General features: G+C 40.1%; 1 protein-coding gene across 3 annotated transcripts in view; it reads right to left on the reverse strand.

Annotated features, from left to right (window-relative positions):
• dock8 (dedicator of cytokinesis 8) overlaps window positions 1-12,612 on the reverse strand; it is a 63,788-nt gene that overhangs the window by 50,260 nt on the left and 916 nt on the right. For all 3 annotated transcript variants that reach the window (XM_058069550.1, XM_058069549.1, XM_058069551.1), the window contains exon 2: window positions 6,599-6,698. In XM_058069550.1, the coding sequence (XP_057925533.1) occupies window positions 6,599-6,698 (100 nt within the window). The remainder of the gene's footprint in view (window positions 1-6,598; window positions 6,699-12,612) is intronic.

Here is a 12,612-nt window from a genome sequence, read left to right on the forward strand (position 1 = left end):
GCCAGTAATATAAAAGGAATAGTGAGCTCCATCTTTTGGGACACAGTGTCCACATAACCCATAGACACCATAAAACTATCACCAGCTGGCATTTAAAAAAACTAAACTTTTGAAGTCTCTAATATCGCACAAATAGTTCAAATCACCATGAAACTTCAACATATCACATCAGACCTCAGTTTAACGCTCATTAATACGGACATTTAGCTTCTTCTTTGGCTTTTCTTTGCTTTTTCCCCAGCCAACCCCTTCAGCGCCGGCCATTTTAGACACATTTTGACTGATCTTGCAAGGCACACAGAATATTTTGTTCAATGCCAATATAAACATGGAAGCTACCGTAGGACATAAATAAGGAAAATATCAGTTTCAGATTAGAAAAAGGAGAAAACCAGCTTCTGTGGAAAAAGATACATTTCAAGCTGTCACTTTCACAAAAATATTTGTTGCTTTTTTGACAGCTCAAATAGAACTATACCAACATAAACAACACACGAAAGGGGTTGTTTTACATGAATATAGCAATTTATTTATAAATAACCTTGAAGTAGGGCTGCACGGCGGAGGAGTGGTTAGCACGCAGGCCTCACAGCTAGGAGACCCCAGTTCAATTCCACCCTTGGCCATCTCTGTGTGGATCCCCGTGCATGCGTGGGTTTTCTCTGGGGGCTTACTAATTGAACTAGAACTGCACTGCATCATACCACATTTCTGGTACATTTGTCCTTATTCATTCAGTCATTCATTTTCTACCGCTTACCCTCACGAGGGTAATGGGGGTGCTGGAGCCTATCCCAGCTGTCTGCGGGCGAGAGCAGCCAATCACAGGGCACATATAGACAAACAACCATGGCAGAGGGTGGAGTTGAACTAGGGTCTCCTAGTTGTGAGGACTGCTTGCTAACCACTCGTTCACCGTGCAGCCATTTTTCCTTATTAATTATAGAAATGAATGTAATATAAAAAAACAATAGCAATAAATGTGTTTCAATGTTAGATTTATTATACCTCGCGGGAGGTGCATGGAAATTTTATTTGATTCATTATGTGTTAATATAACAACATTTTTAATTCATAAATTAAAATATATTATAATTATTTAATAATAATTATACATCAAATATAATGTATTTATAATTTATTTGTATATGTATTAACTAGTAATAAATAATACTAATTATTAATATAAAAATAGTACTACTACTAATAATAATAATACATTATATTGTATTGTAGGCTGCATGGTGATCGAGTGGTTAGTGCGCAGGCCACACAGCTAGGAGACTCGAGTTCGATTTCACCCCCAGCCATCTCTGTGTGGAGTTTGCATGTTCTTCCGTGCATGCGTGGGTTTTCTCTGGGTACTCCGGTTTCCTCCCAAATTGTCCATAGGTATGAATATGAGTGTAAATGGTTGTTTGTCTATATGTGCCCTGTGATTGGCTGGCAACCAGTCCAGGGTGTACCCCGCCAGCTGGGATAGGCTCCAGCACTCCCGACGACCCTCGTAAGGATAAGCGGTAGAAAATGAATGAATCAATGAAAGTGATATTTCTTCCATCCATCTTGTTTCACTTATCCGAGATCGTCAGGGAAACTCAGACTTCCCTCGCTCTGGCGACTTCGTCCAGCTCCTTCCCGCGGATCCCAAGTGTTGTCAGGCCAGTTGAGAGACATGGTCTCGTCAACGTGTTCTGGGTCTTCCCCAAGGCCTCCAACCGGTCAGAAATGCCGGCAGGAGGCATCCAGACCAGATGCCTAAGACACCTCATCTGGCTCCTTCAATTTGGATGAGCAGTGCTTATCTCTTATGGGAGCGCTATATAATAGATATAGGAGGTAGAGGCAGGTTGTAAATGAATGAATGAATGTATGAGAAGCAAACACAACAACAAATATAGTTGTAGTTTGTGGGAAATTAGGTTACGGAAAACAATGTTATTAGGATAAAGTTAAAATATGTTCGCAGTCATAATTATGAGAAGAAATTTCAGAATTTGCACAATTCCAAAAAAACTGCTGTAATTTTACAAGAATAAAGTTTAAATATTATGAGAAAAGTCTGCATGGCGAGAGGTTAGCACGCGGGCCTCACAGCGAGGAGACCCGAGTTCAATTTCCCCCTCAGCCATCTCTGTGTGGAGTTTGCATCTTCCCCCGTGCATGCGTGGGTTTTCTCCAGCTCCAGCACCCCCGCGACCCTTGTGAGGATAAGCGGTAGAAAATGAATGAATGAATAACCTTCGACACGCTACACTCCCTCACGCTCTGTCACTTCCTCCTTCCTGTCATGTGTGATTCTTCCCTTCACATCATCTCTGCCAAGCGCCTATCAAATGCGCTTCTTCCACCTTGTGGCCGTTTGTATGGCTTAGAATTGCCCTGAAGAGAAATCCAGTGGGGAGTTGCCTGTCGTGCAAAAAAGCTTAAAATACATTTAAATACGTTATTGGGATCAGGCGTTCGGGTTTTTAAAATGTATAACTACGCCTTTGGTATTGAAGGAGGTAAGTGGTTAACTTATTTTTACACTTGTATGACAGCTTTTTCTTAAAGTGCAGACAAGTGGTTTGTAACAGACTGTAGTAGGAAGCAATCAGAGCACTAATGAAACTGCACTGACAGCTAATAGACTGATCAGGAGTAGGAACCACTGCAGCAACAAAACATGACGCGTCACTGCAAATTCCATCTGCCTTCCGACGTGTTGCTGCACATCAGTCCGCCCTGAGCTATGTTTTTCTCAAGCAAAATTGCAACGCGAGGGCGAATATTAATGGGTGGCGTGCGGCAGGGGGGGAAGGGGGAAGAGTACAAAGAACATTACCAAGAACTTTAACTACTGTTTTGATGAGGAGTCAACAATACTGTCTCTGTCATGGCGGTCGTCTGTGTTTTAACAATCGGAGCATACAAGTTTGGGGGCAAACTAAAAAGAAATGGATGCAAATGTATGCATGCTTCTGATCAGTGCAGGTTGCTATGGGGGGGCATGAGCAAAGCCCAAACTGTTAGCATTATTATTACCATTATTAAACTTGTATCAACTGCACAGATGATGTTTTAACATTTTTGTCTGAAGCTAAAAAGCTCTTTTCGGGGGTTCTATGGGGGTTCATCATCACATTTTTCTTTCCTTTCAATGCTCACGCATAATGATGGTTTAAACTTTTGAGGTATTTTGTATAAATATGCGTTTGTGTTTTGAAACGACAACATCATTTAGCGTGCATTCCATAAAATAACAAAATGATTAAGAAAAATGTGATCAATTGAAGTAACCACAAAGCCTAAACGCCAAAAGCCTAAAGTCAAAACGTGCTAAGAGACAAATTGTGCACTTACCCTGACGAATACTCAAAAGTGACTAAAAGAGGAAGCATGCAAAATGGTGCACACCGGATATGAGAAGTTGCATCCAGTATGCACCTACTGCACGGTGCTGGGTGCTTTTTTTTAATCAAAACTAAGCCACATTGCAGATCCTCTTAAATGTTATCCTCAATATTCCTAGAAGATGAACAGCGTAGCAGATCATAGGGGCATTATCCAATATGCATTTACATGTTTTTTTAAGCCATGAAGATGTTACTGACATACATTTTGGAGCAAAGTGTCTCAAGACAAACCACAGGGTATAACAGGAAGTGACATCAGCACAGCCTCCTACCATCCGCTTGTGTTTCAACATACAAGAACGGAAACCACACACACGTGCCTTCATACACACAGTTTGTCATTTCTGCCTGGTGGGGGGAGAATTTTGAAAACAACAAACATTCCACTATCATCCTGCAGATTATGGCAGTAAAATCCCCCCCTCCTTCCCTGCATCTGAAATCCGGCCCATATTAAAGATTTTCTTGTGTAAGCTGCAAGGTAGGCAGGCACCGTCAAGAGCCTGTCAGTAGGTCTGGCCTCTGACCCAATTCCCAAGCAGGTTAGGGATTAACAACGCTGCACGCCGCGAGCTGGGAGTGGGATGAATGGTGCGAGTCATCCTCCTTAAAGCCCGTCAGCTGACTTGTTAAGGATCTTCACTGGGAAAGGTATCAAAGGGATTCAGCACAGCCGGTATTGATAGTGAAGGCCTTGCATTGAAAACTGTATGAGAGAGATGTAGGTCAGCAACAAATGTAGAGGAAGAGAGGCAGGGGAAAAAAATAAAAGTAGTGACAAAGGGCTTTGGGAGGTTCAGAAGAGTGAAAGTGGGAACAAATCCCTACCATGGATTACGGAGTGTCATTCTGTCTGCTTGAGTCGCTTGTCATTCGCTTTACAGCAGCCTGGATCTGCCTAACGTGTTGAAGTATAAGTATATGCTGTGGCACAACTGTCATTAGTAGCCTTGCCAAAAAAAAAAAAAAAAAAACACATCATGTCATGCGATTCAAATAATAGAGTCAGACACTGTACTAATGCCTGACATACTGTCATCAATAAACCCTATTTTAGGAAAACACTAAATTGATTTAGTGTTCCATTGCATTCCGGTCTGTCTCATTTCTGCTTGGACGTTAAACGGCAATACACACTGTCTTGGTTGAGCTTGGTGGCATGGCCACTTGTAGAACCTTTGTTGCAAAATGGCCATTTTCGATAACCCTGGCTGAAAAGCACAAAAAGCAAAAAATATTGTGTTTGCTGGGTTCTGTGGGAAAAGGCGTAGGAGGATATCTGCGCAAAAAAGTTACACTCTGATACATAAATCCTGAAAATGTACCCAAACAGGGTGGAAAACCCAGGAAAAATGTTATATCTGTTACATTTTTACCTCTATGACCATATAGGCCTGGGCAATAAACCAAAAATGTACCGTTACCGAAATGTAATTTTATGACATACTATAGTGCCACTCCTGCAGTAAAAATATATTTTTCCGGTTATATGCATCGTAACCCTGCGCCGAATGATACTCAAAACTAATAACAACACAAATTGTTGACTTTAAAGGGGACCTGCATTTTTTTTGGGGGGGGGGCGGGGATTTTACCCATCATTCACAATCCTTATGTGAAACGTGAACACATATTTAATTCCCTTTTCTGTGCATTATAACACGAGAAAACAAGTTAATATGAGCTAGCTAACAATGCACGTCATTGGGACACACCTATTTCGATTATGTAGACATCTGAAAAAAAAAACTCGTTTGATATACATGCTATGATCATGCATTAACATGTGCACTGATGATAACATGTAATAGTTGCAGTATCTTGCCGTATTTTGATGATTTAAAACAATACAGAAACTTCTTCTGCAGTTTGGTTAATATACAAGTCAGTTATGTAAGTGGTACACTTTTTTTAGGGCTAAATAGGTATTTCCCATCATGCCCGTTGCTTGCTACCTCATATTACCTCATTGGGCAAAAAAGGTGCAGTTCCCCATATACTAAATATATGGATTTTTACAGCCTTAAAAAACAAGAAACATGTACATCATGGTCAATTATGCTAAACTGACAATTCACAAATAAGATGATACAAACATTGGTAGCAGTTTATAAGGATTCCATGCTTTATTTGATGCCACTAATAGATGGTCCCATGGCAACAAGTGCATGTGAAATTCTCTCCTCATCGTGTAAATGATCATTTTGATGATGGTTATCTATCCGGTTTCTAAAGTCATATAGGCAAATAACATAAACAACAATTGAACAATTGAATAGAATTGTTCGAAAAAGGAGACGGTCACTCCATACATAAATTAAATATCAACGTAGGGCTGCACGGTGTCGAGTGGTTAACGCGCAGGTCACACAACTAGGAGACCCGAGTTCGGGTTCCAGTTTCCTCCCACATTCCAAAAACATGCTAGGTTAATTGCCGACTCCAAATTGTCCATAGGTATGAATGTGAGTGTGAATGGTTGTTTATCTATATGTGCCCTGTGATTGGCTGGCGACCAGTCCAGGTTGTACCCCGCCTCTCGCCCGAAGACAGCTGGGATAGGCTCCAGCACGCCCGTGACCCTCGCGGAGATAAGCGGTAGAAAATGAATGAATGAATGATACCAACGCTATTCATTAGTAATGTCATTTGCATGTGGCGTGATGTCCGTCATGTTATGTGACTATGTGTAGCTTGGTGCATGTGTGTACAGGATGTAGTATGTCAGGGTACACACGATACATTCATATTTGTAGACTGCAGCCCCAGGGAGATTTATTGCCACAAAGATGATGTTGAGAAAGAGAACACAAAATGCAAAGTGAGTATGAAAACTGTCGTAGCCACCCAAAGCACATTATGTAAATGGGGCGTAGTTGGCGTTTTTTGGAGGCGTTTTCAAAAAGCTTTATAGGAGTAATAGGTACATTCCATTGAATATAATATGTGACAGTTGGTCAATAAATTGGACAGTTGGTCAATCAACAAAAAACAGTTAATTTGCATTTCCTGCAATTATTTTCACATGACAAAGTGGTCGGGGTAAAACTGCCCAATTTATCCTGATATTGAGGTCATATCACGCAGCCCTACGGCCAAGCAGTGTTTACAAACCGACTTTGTTGAGGCCGGCAATGCACAATGTTTGTTTTGTAATTATAGCACAATAATTGTCAGATTACATAGAAAGTAAAACTCACCACGGTGAGGTAAGTTGTGGCCGAGGCATTCGAGTTTGTCCGCCTGTGATAATAGCCATAGTTCCCGCTGAAGTTTCGCCTGATCTCTGCGGACGAATGCCTGGAATGAAGCATGGAGGAACATAATCCATTAGACAGTGTGAGCATACCAGTGTATATTGCTAAATATGTAGGCATTCAAGTCATTTCACAGGGAACACACATCCAACACTGTTTGAAACCATAACTCAGCAAATTTCAACCAACAGGCACATCATAATGTATCTTATCTGCATTGGTTTGAATTGCTCATCCGTGGCCATTCCATTCACACTATTGTTCCCCACACACTACAGAACTTTGGGGCTTTGTCCCGTGGTGCAGCACAACGGGCAATGGAATAAATATGGTACACTGGTCGGACGGTCTGGCTGTAGCAGAAAATCTACATGACATGGCAATGAAGGGACATTCAAAGAGGGTGGGTGTTTGCGTATTTAAAAGGAAGAATGAGAATGAAAAGAATAGAACAGTCTCTCAACTGTATATACACTTCACTTTACTGCCAAGAAACAAAAAAAATTTGTATTAGTTTAGAAACACTTTCGCATGGTCATACAGGCAAACATTTATATTAAAAACAATGGATGTAGACGCAGGAACGTAATAATTATGTTGTTTTAGGTGTTTTTTTTCAAATGTTTTGTATATTTTTTTATTTATTTTTCTGATATTTTCGTATATTGTGATTGACAACCATGCTTATAATGAATCTTTTACACCTGTATTACAGTTAAGAATGGCTAAATTATATTCTCGTGACATGTCCTTTACTTCAAAACTACTATCAATTGTTAAAATACTGTGCAGCTCACAAATTAGTAGCTCTTTCTGTGGCAGGAGCCAATCACAAGCGACATGCCTGTCAACCCATTGGAACTCAAAGGAGGTCATTATATACAACAGTATAACAAGTCTGACTCACAGTGCCATCTTACAAAGAACACTAAACTCATCACTCAGTAACTTTACACTCAAAATGGGAAACATACAAATATGTACCAATATGAAAAAAATAACTATAAGTATTCTCATAATGCATTACATTTGAGCATCGGCGTCATTAGTAGCCTGTCAGAGCACTGCAGTGACGTCAGCCTCCGTCTGGCCTGCAGGCTCTAACTCCATCCATCCATCAATCCATTTTCTATTTTTCTATGTCCTCCAATGAAATGCTTTGCTCAGATGAAATGTATTTTTTTCTATTTTAAACTTGTGGCCCATGTCTCGACACCCCTGATCTATCCAGTAAATGAGCACATCCCTATGAAGGATAGCATATGGGTGGTAGAGCAGAATACTAGATCAAAGTCCAACGCCAGAGCTGCATTTTATGTAAACACAAGTTCGCCTTGCAAGACTCCTCTTTTGATTCCAGGCAGCTACTGACCCTCCAGCATCGAAGGTCTTTTTTAGCCTCAGGGATGTGTGCAACAAAGCAATTTGAACCTTCTAAAATGTTTGTAACACTCCGCTTCTAAAAAACCGAGCCCTACCCAAAAACCACAAACTACACAACAGATATGCCGCCTTTATTCTGTACATTCCATAGTAAGCAAAAGACAAAGCCGATATGCTATATGTGTTTGCCACAACAAAACAGAATAAAAAAGTATCATTTGGATGTACACACCCGTCCTCACATGCACATCCATTGTGGTTGCTTGCTAGCATAAAAACACTAAGCGCGTTGAAAAAAAAAAACCCTGTGCAAGTAAAACAGCAATCAGGCCTTGCCAGCAGCACACAGGCATTATTTTATCACAGCACACAAACAACCAAAGACCATTGTCTTTAGTGGACATCACCATACTTTGGCACATAAACCAATGCAGGAAAATTACAAAATATGACATTAATCTCGCTGTCCTTTCTGTACTAAACATGTCATTTCCCAGAAGGCGTCCTCTCCATTTGATGATGATGTTGTCTTAAAATAAAAATGGTAATGGTTTTATTTCATTTGAACATGCATGAAATTACAATTGAGTGCATCACATAATCAGTTCACAGTTCCACATCCAAAAGGAGTAGGAAGAAGCAAAGCTTATTAAATCCTACCCCTCCATCTGGTACTTTCACAATCAGTAACTGTTACATTTGGTCACTTCCTGCTTTCCTAAAATATAACTTCCTGCTCTCCTAATGTAGTTGACGTTTTTTTTGTTTTTTTTTTATTTTATTTTTGTCACGTACCGAAGTACAAGGCGATATGACCATACAATGACATAATGGGTTACCATAGTAACTGTCAATATAGTGATATGTATAGCACATCATGACTGGTTCAAGACTCTTCATCCTTGTGTTTAGCAAACATCAACTGCTTGCATTGTTTCTTGAATTGGCTCATCCTTGTGCATTGGTTGAGTTCCTTATTCAATCCATTCCATAGTTTGATTCCACATACTGAAATGCTATGACTTTTTACCGTAGTCCTAGCATATAAGTGTTTCAAATTTAGTTCTTCCCTGAGATCATGTTTCTCCTCTCTTGTAGAGAAGTATTGGATGATATTTTTAGCTAATTGGTTATTTTTAGCCTTATGAATTATTTTAGCTGTTTGAGGATTAACTATATCAGCAAGTTTCAGTGTTTGTGATTTTAGAAATAAGGAGTTAGCGTGTACTCAGTAGGCAGCATTATGAATTATCCTTACTACCCTTTTTTTGCAGTACATTTAGCGAGTGAAGATTGCTTTTATAGTTAAAATAAAAGCAATCTTAGTTATAGTTCAAAACAACAAATAAGGCAGAGGCATGGTGCATATACGCAATGAAGGTCTGAAAGCTGCACAAAGGAGCCAACTTCTCCTTCACCTGGCAACACCTCACCTTCCTGGCAAACATGCCAAGAGTGGGAATCTGAGGAAATAAAATAGGCAAAAAGTCTGCAAAAGTGTAAAAAAATAGAGCAAAAAGGCCAAATGTAACAAGAAAAAGCTAAAATGTTAATACTAATAACTAGGCCTCTCACAATAACAAATTTTGCTGGTCAATAATTGTTCTGTTAATTATCGTTTTTGTGTCTTCATTCATATCTGCGTCTGCTCGATAACTACTAGCACTTGTGTAGCACACTGGCACAAAGAGGCTTAATAGCTGAGAAGATGCTCACTCTCTTCTATGTTGATTTCATATCGAGCCAATGCACACAAACACAGAGTGAACCCTCTTGTCATCCCGGCCGTGTAGCACAGAGAGGCTAACAGATGGCGTAGACACGCATACACTTATATGTAAATGTATCGTTCCCATTACTAGTGGTCATAAAACCTGAAGGGAATCACAATTTTTGTGACCTTTTGTGACATAATAGCTGAATGATGAATGAACCCCCCCGATATGCCAATAACCCTTCAGGCTATACAAGTCATACTTATTCAAATATTGACCACAGTGCCTGCACCCAAGTTATTTCTCCCTCCCCATGGCAACTAATTTTTGTTGCGTCAAGCTGTCCGTTGCAGGCCCACACTTGCTGTGTCTGCACATGCTGTGTTTTTGTCTTCTTTTTCTAGACTATCATTGCACGAACCTTCCTGGTTAAAGTAAAAAAAGTGTGTAGTACTTGCTGGGATATAGAAATCTGAAACTTTTGACTCTTATGTGTCAGTCTTATAATAGATCCCGCCTCCAGAAGAATGGGCAAATGGATGGAAGTTGACAGGATTCCTTGCAAAAAGGATTCCAGCTTTTTGGGCTGTACTAACAAATCCAAAGTGTGTGTCCTCTTCACTTTGCAAGACAAGGGAAAATAGCACCCCCACTCCCCCCCAAAAATGACCTCCATCCGTCATCTGATCCAAAGAGGAAGTAGTAGGAAAAACAGAGGGCGGTGTGGTGTACATGACAAGAGGAAAGCGCCGGGATGCCCCTGCTGCGTGTCTCTTCCTATCATACGTCTTCCCGGCTCTAATGGGCCTGACTGCTATCAGCGCCATCACGGCTCAGCTTCCTGCCAAGAGTCGGGCACGCACAGCACCCTGGGCCCCCTCGGAGCGAACCAAAGTGACCAAAGCAAATCTTAGAGCAAACCCACAGCACACTTTGGGTGGACGTTTTTACAGATCTCTTTTGAACACCATTAACTGTAACTCAATCTGGAACACCAGCACACCCCCTTCACTTAGCCAGCAAGAGGCCCCACGTCCACAGCTGTCCTCACACCTGCTGCCATATGCAAGCACGGTACCGCTTCTCTTGATTGGTCAGCGGGCATTGTGGTTTACGGCATTCTGCTTTCCTCCTGTTTTTGCTTATAATGAAAACGGCACGCTTCCTGATTGAAAACCGAAGTGAAACCAGCGTGACTCAATTTCCACTTTGTACAGGATTTCCATCCCCAATATATTACTTACTACACTTGGGATGTTTAGGGTTTAAAAACACACTTCTATTTGATTTTCGTTGTGTGTCAGTAAACACTTCCTCCTTGTGGATGTGATTAATGTTTGTCATTTCATTTCAATTTGATATTCTATAGTGTATATTCAGTATAAATATTAAGGTAAATATGAATCAGAACTTGAAAATTCATGAAATACAATTAATTCTGTTAATCGTGTGTTGAGGCAATTTCAGCAAAATGGAGCGCAGTACTTGACTGTTGCCAGCAGAGGTGCTGTTGATTCAGTTGCAACTACTTTGCAATCTGAAGAAGAAAACTGTTTATTATGGGTGTCATATTTTTTTATTACATACAATACAACAATTTTAAAGAATATTTTAGATTATTTTTACAAACATTTACTAATATAATAAAATAATATTTTATAATTAAAATTCATTTCATGTAAATGTTTTCCACATTGGAAATTTAGTCAAATTATGCCCATGAGTGCCAAATAAAGTGCATTTTTAGATAGTTATCGTTCTCATACGGCTGCACAATTCATCGTAGTGACCTCGTAACACGGTGAAGACAATAAAGTTATTTGACTTCCATTAAGAGGATCATTATGATCGCTAAAAGTCACATTGCTATTATTGATGAGTGTATATGACTAAGTGGCTCCGCATTGGCTTATAAGAGCGCCTTCCAAGCAGCTGCTCTGCTGGCTCATCACTGGATTGGCCCAAAAAACATTCCCCTGCAGCCGATCTCAGTGCCGCCACAGCAAAACACCATCCATGATGTCTCATGGATTATAGAGAGAAAAAAATATCAGCATGGTACAGTCCCTGTGGATGGATGGATGGTGGATTTGACTGAAAACAGCGGCATGTGATAGGTCATTGGCATCACACAGCGAATAATTTGTTTACAGAGCATGCAAAATACAAAAGCAGATTTTTAGTAGATGGTGCATTAACAAATAGCAAAAGGGGGGGATTAAGACAGTGCAGCTTAGGCACTTTACAAATGAATGTTAGTGGAAGCAGCTGGAGCAAAATATTGCAAAACTGCAATGCTACTCAGCAGAGCGCCTACCTCGGCCCAACAATCCTAATTTGAATCAGCATCAAATTGTACCTATTTACACTCGCTCACATTTTTACATTGTTGTCAAAGATGACCAAAAGTGTTGCAAAGTACGACAACAAAAGCAAAAGTCCTGCTTTGCAACAAAATTGAATCACCTCTTCTTTGGCTTGCTTTTCAGCCCTCCACAAAGTGACTTCAGCTCGAAGAAAAATTCATTCAGTTGGAGCCCAGACCTAAATCCAACAACAAATCCTGCTGGGGGTTGTGCACATCACAATCTGACATATTTGGAGCACTTTTATGAGAAAGAAAGACAAAAAATATCCTTGTGTCACCACTGCAGTATTAGTATTAGGATGCGCACAATCATACAACTACAGTAGCTTATTGTACATTTGTATTTTGTTGTAGTTTTCCGCCTAACACATGTTTCTTTTTCTATGGAATTATTCAGGTTATACTTCACACATTAAAAAAAACGCTTTGAAGTCATTTTATTTTTGCATCTGTGACCAGCTGCTATTTTAAGAGGTGTGTTAACTTTCAAA

This window comes from Doryrhamphus excisus, chromosome 4 (genome assembly GCF_030265055.1).
Source record: "Doryrhamphus excisus isolate RoL2022-K1 chromosome 4, RoL_Dexc_1.0, whole genome shotgun sequence".
NCBI classification, from domain to species: Eukaryota; Metazoa; Chordata; class Actinopteri; order Syngnathiformes; family Syngnathidae; genus Doryrhamphus; species Doryrhamphus excisus.